The sequence below is a fragment of the Pteropus medius genome, unplaced genomic scaffold, assembly GCF_902729225.1.
Source record: "Pteropus medius unplaced genomic scaffold, Ma_sr-lr_union100, whole genome shotgun sequence".
Lineage (NCBI taxonomy): Eukaryota > Metazoa > Chordata > Mammalia > Chiroptera > Pteropodidae > Pteropus > Pteropus medius.
Window position 1 is genome coordinate 19,000,358 of NW_024349803.1, and position 5,339 is coordinate 19,005,696.

Here is a 5,339-nt window from a genome sequence, read left to right on the forward strand (position 1 = left end):
GGTGGCTGGTGGGATGACCTGCAGTTCAGGGGGCGGGTGGGCCTGGGCCTGAGGATGGCCCTGTGCCCCACAAGAGCGAGGTGTTGTGGAAGGACAAGAGGTACCCTGGCCCTTTGCTCCCCCTTTCCCCAGCCTCAAGTCCAGGGACAGGAGAATGGCTCAACTGTCGGGACGCAGTGCCTATTCTTGCCCACTTAACCACACAAACTCTGTCCCTCTGAGCAGGGCATGGGTGGCTTAGCTCCCTTCCCCTTTCCCAGGGCCTGGTGGGACACTCAGCGTGAGGTTCAGGGTGCATCCTTCCCTCCGGGGCAGAGCCCTGGCAGCTGCCCCAGGCCCTGCTCTAACCCTGCATCTCCCTCATCTTCCTCCTTCTCTCTCTTCTGCCTCCTCCCCCCTGTGCCCCCCCCTTCCCCACAGCTATACCTGCAGGCCCGGGCGCCCCCTGAGGGGGACAGTGACCTGGCTACCCGGTTACTGACTGAGCCCGATGTCCAGAAGGTACCACCCTGGGGCTGACCAGTTCAGGCACTCATCTTCCTGGGCGCCCGCCCCCTGGGCTAAATGTGTAAAACCTGGTGTGGCCTAGCGATGGGGCTGGGTCCCCCGTGCTGTCTCACTCACCTTCCAAGTCCCCATCCTAGGGAACGGGGTAGGAGTGATCCGTTTCCTGCCTAGTATTGCTATTGGGAGCTGGGGTTTGGCTGTGGCAAGCTGGAAAGAACCTTCGAAACTCACCCACCCACTCCCACGTCAGGGATTTGGCTGTAGTCATTCACGGAGAAGGACTTCTCCCACGTGGGGCCGTTTCTTTCCATGGATCCTTGCACCTGCCCTAAGCAGGTCTCTGGGAGTCCCCATGCTCCTGTCTACTCCTGATATGTTCCCTGCCTCACCTTGCATGGTTGCTGTTGGAGGCTGCAGGGTGTCAGGGATCCCTTGTGGGACGTGCTCTGGTGGCTCAGCGCCTGGGCCCCATCCTCCAGGGCCCACCAGGCTCTGTCCCCGTGAGGCAGTCCCACGCGTTTGCTGCACTGGCTGTTTTCCGAGAGCCCGCATATCCACCTAGCTACAAAGCGGGTGAGACAGGCGAGACCCCTGGTTTTTACAGATGAGGAAACTGAGGCCTGGACAGGGGAAGAAGGTGGCCTGAGGTCACTTGGGGAGTCAGGCAGAGCTACGGCCAAGGGCCCCGTGGAGCCCAAATACAGCCTCACGCCTGCTGACAAACCCTCCGAGCCCTCCTGCCCCTCACCCGCTTGGCGGGGCAAGGGAGCAGCATGTCTCTGGCTACCGAGTTCAGCCAGGGTGAACCTCGATGTCCCCCCCTGGATCTAGGGGACAAGGGGCAGGGTAGGACTCAAAGGTCTCGAAGGTTCTTCTGGTTTAACATCCTGTGATTGATTGTCCCTGAATTCTCCGACCCTGTCAATCATCATGGGTGATGGGGCACTTGCTGGCCTGCCTGCACGTGTATCTAGCTTGTGTGGGGATGGGTGAGGACGGAGGCCCCAAAGCCCATCAGACAGTGGGGTGGCGGTGGGGCAGAGAGAGGCGGTGAGAACATCTACTGGTGATCTATCCCGATGAGGTCCTTCCCAGCCTTGGCTCCTTCACTGGCCTCTTTGTCACCATGGGTCTCGCCAAGCCACTCAGAGAGGGCCCTACAGTCAGGGTGAGGGGCACAGCAGTTTGGGCAAGGAGTAGAGGGGCTGGTGCTGAGACAGGGTTGCTACCTCCCAGGGCCCCCAGCCAGCTCAGATACTTGCCTCGGGGCACCTGCCCCTGGCCTTATGCCCCTTTTATTGCAGGGTGGTACCAGGTGCAACGCCCTGGTTCCTGCCTCTTCTCACTGCCCCTCCTCCCCACCCCAAGGTGCTGGACCAGGACACAGATGCCATTGCAGTCCACGTAGTCAGAGTGCTCACCTGCATCATGAGCGGCTCCCCCTCGGCCAAGGTGAGGACACCTGCAGTAGGAATGTGGAGTGGGAGTGAAATTGACCACGTGGCCCCAGAACTGGCCTTGTCGGTGGCTGTTAGAGCAAGCGAGCTGGGGTGGTGACTATCCTGCCATCTGGGGTGCTGCTCAGGCCATTGGGTGGACTTGGTCATCAGTCAGTCCTGGGAGATGGGTATCCTGGGTCAGGGCTGGATGGTGGACGGACACTTGTGGGCTGGGCATCATCTGCAGCCTTCCGAGGTAGACCTACGCCCCTGCATCCCTCCACAGCCCCCCGCCCCTGCCAGCATGGTGACCCAGAGGCAGAACCAGGCAAGGGAGCCCTGAAAGCTGCTGCTTCCTCCGGGGTTTCGCAGGGTGTGAGTTTGCCCTGGGCCCACATCCATGCTCACTTCTCCCCACACAGGAGGTGTTTAAGGAGCGCATCGGCTACCCGCACCTGCACGAGGTTCTGCAGAGCCACGGTCCCCCAACCCATCGGCTGTTGCAAGAGCTGCTCAACATGGTAAGGGCAGGGCCCCGTGCCGGGGTGCCCAGGGCAGCCGGGACTGAGTCAGGGCCACCACAGAAGGCCAGCTCTCCACCTTGGGGGACTGTGTTGAGTGTGGCCAGTACATACTATGGTCTGTGGCCGGCAGTCTGACCACGTGTATCGGTGTCACTGGGGTGAGGATTTCAGGCTGCACGGGGCCTGGTAGCTGCAGCTGCATGTTAGCGAACTCCAGGATTATCTTGGGGAAATGCCTTTGGGGTTTGGCCACCCCGGATCAAAAGCCAAGGCTCGGGTTAATGGAGCTGAAGGACTGTGGTTAGCACTAATGGCCGCTTGTGCGCCTCTGGCTTTCCTGAGACTCAGACACAACATCTGAGCAGGATGGGGGACCACACATTGCTTTTCAATGTTGTAGGCAAGTAAACTGAAACAGGAAGTCCCACCGTTGGTGGGGGGCCTGTTCCATGCCAGTTGCCTGGGAACTATCACATGCACTCCACCCACAGGCTGTAGAGGGTGACCACAGCGTGTGTCCGCCGCCACCAATCTGCAATGAGCAGCCAGTGCTGGTGCTGATGCAGTGGCTGCCGGCACTGCCCACGGCTGAGCTACAGCTCTTCCTAGCACAGCGCCTCCGGTGGCTCTGTGACAGCTGCCCTGCAAGCCGTGCCACGTGTGTGCAGGCTGGCCTGGTGGGCTGCCTGCTGGAGACACTCAGCATGGGGGCAGCCCTGGGGGCTCGCTGCCAGGAGCAGCTGTTGGCGCTGCTGCAAGCATTGGGCCGTGTGTCACTAAAGCCCTCGGAGCTGCGTCGCCTGCTTCGGCCCCCACCGGGGCTGGACTCGGGTGGAGCTGAGGCTGGGAATGCCCGACATGCGGGTGCCGTCATTCGAGCGTTATCAGGCATGGCCCGGCACCAGGGCCCCACACGGGCCCTACGTTACTTCGACCTCACGCCCAGCATGGCAGGTATCATGGTACCCCCCGTGCAGCGGTGGCCTGGAACTGGCTTCACCTTCCATGCCTGGCTCTGTCTGCACCCCGTGGCCGCCGTGCCTGCCCCGGCTCCCAGCCGGCCACTCCAGCGAAAGCAGCTGTACAGGTGAGTGACTGCCAGGGACCAGGGCAGAGTGCCAGGGTGAGCAGGAGAGCCGACAGGCGTAACTGGCTTGGTCTGCCCCCAGCTTCTTCACCAGCAGTGGCTCAGGGTTTGAAGCCTTCTTTACGGCGGCTGGGACTCTGGTGGTGGCCGTGTGCACCCGGAAGGAGTACTTGACCATGAGCTTGCCTGAAGTGTCCTTTGCCGACTCTGCCTGGGTGAGCCTCCATCCTCACATGGCCCAGGGCAGTGGAGGGAGCACCAAGCCCCAGCCTACGGCCTGACACGTGGCTTCCCTTCTAGCACTGTGTGGCTATCGTCCATGTGCCTGGGCGCCGGCTCTTCAGCCAGAACCTGGTCCATGTCTACAAAGATGGCTATCTGGTCAAGACAGCACCCCTTCGCTGCCCCTCCCTCAGTGAGGTATGCCAGGCAGGGTTTGGGGATGCCTTGGGTAGCTGGGGAACTTAGACAGGGTGGGGTCCGGAAGCTGTATGCGCCCGCCCCCCAGGCTCAGGCTTTAGCCTCCGGGGACTATGCAGCAGATGGGGTCTCTGTAAGGAAGTGGATGCAGGTGGAACCCCAGGCTTTGCTGTGACCTGACCACTCCCCCAACCTTGGCCCCGCAGCCTTTCTCCTCCTGCTGTATCGGCTCCGCTGGGCACCGCACAACGACCACCACCACGGGGCTGCCTGCGCCACCCGTCCCCACGGCCCTGGCTTACACCCACCCCTCCCTCATCCGCTCCCAGTCAGTCCCAGCCACCGCCGGGCTTGGCTGGGGGTCCGGGCTGGTGGCCCCCCTGCCGGAGGGCAGCATCAGCTCCACCCTTGCAGGTACACAGGACACTCGGTGGGGTAGCCCCACGTCCCTGGAGGGTGAGCTGGGGGCCGTGGCCATCTTCCATGAAGCCCTGCAGTTGCCAGCCCTGCAGGTCCTGTGTGCCCTAGGTATGCAGCCCATCCCCCTGCCCTGCCCCAGACCCCACCCATGTCCCAGAGCTGGTGGTTGGGACTTGTTAGTGCCCAGACTGGAAACTGGGAGGTCAGGGGAAGAAGGCATCCTTGAGTGGGGGGCGGGGGGGTACTGTCCTCTGATTAGGCAGAAAAGAGATGGACTCTGGGTTTAGCCAGAGGCCCAGCCAGGTCTGAAGCCCCCTGCCTACTCCCCAGGGCCCAATGAGACAGCACCCTTCAAGCCCGAGGGTGAACTGCATGAGCTTGGCACCAAGCTGCTCCTTCATTACTCACCTCAGGTATTTGGAGGGGGCAGTTGGCTCAACCTTGCTACTGTCTTTCCCTTGCTCCCACACTCTGTCTGCCTCCCTGCAACTGACCTTTGCTGCCTGCTCACCCTGTGCCCCCAGGCCTGTAAGAACAACATCTGCCTGGACCTGTCCCCTGGCCATGGACTGGATGGCCGCCTGACGGGCTATAGGGTAGAGACCTGGGATGTGAAGGTGAGTGTACACATGTGGGCAGTGTGTGCAGGAAGTGTGAGCATGGGCACATGTACAGGGCAGGCTGGGGGGCGGCATGGCCCGGGAAGTCTTTGGGAGACCTGGGTTCAAGAGAGCAAAATGTCCTGAACCCAGGTTCCCAGGCTGGAGGGTGTGCGGAGGTGGAGTGGGTCAGGAAATGGCTGGGCGGGTCTACGGCCATGTCACCCTGAACACGCCCGATCCCGTCTGATCTCGGAAGCTAAGCAGGGTCGGGCCTGGTTAGTACTTGGATGGGAGACCACCTAGAAGACCAGGTGCTGTAGGCGGTTAAAAAAAAAAAAAG

General features: G+C 61.7%; 1 protein-coding gene and 1 non-coding gene across 6 annotated transcripts in view; both read left to right on the forward strand.

Moving 5' to 3' along the window:
- The window catches only part of NBEAL2 (neurobeachin like 2), a 34,484-nt gene that overhangs the window by 11,096 nt on the left and 18,049 nt on the right, over positions 1–5,339 (forward strand). For 3 of the 5 annotated variants that reach the window (XR_005647526.1, XM_039837574.1, XM_039837576.1), the window contains exons 10-18: positions 421–501; positions 1,876–1,959; positions 2,369–2,467; positions 2,962–3,557; positions 3,640–3,772; positions 3,858–3,977; positions 4,184–4,505; positions 4,728–4,810; positions 4,922–5,014. Coding sequence is in view for 4 of the 5 variants with exons in the window: in XM_039837574.1 (XP_039693508.1) it covers positions 421–501; positions 1,876–1,959; positions 2,369–2,467; positions 2,962–3,557; positions 3,640–3,772; positions 3,858–3,977; positions 4,184–4,505; positions 4,728–4,810; positions 4,922–5,014 (1,611 nt within the window). In the remaining variant the exon portion in view is untranslated. The remainder of the gene's footprint in view (positions 1–420; positions 502–1,875; positions 1,960–2,368; positions 2,468–2,961; positions 3,558–3,639; positions 3,773–3,857; positions 3,978–4,183; positions 4,506–4,727; positions 4,811–4,921; positions 5,015–5,339) is intronic. The other 2 variants (XM_039837575.1, XM_039837577.1) reach the window with 1 other exon arrangement.
- LOC120582696 (5S ribosomal RNA) lies at positions 5,205–5,322 on the forward strand. The gene has a single exon (XR_005647618.1). It is a non-coding gene; the product is annotated as a 5S ribosomal RNA (ribosomal RNA).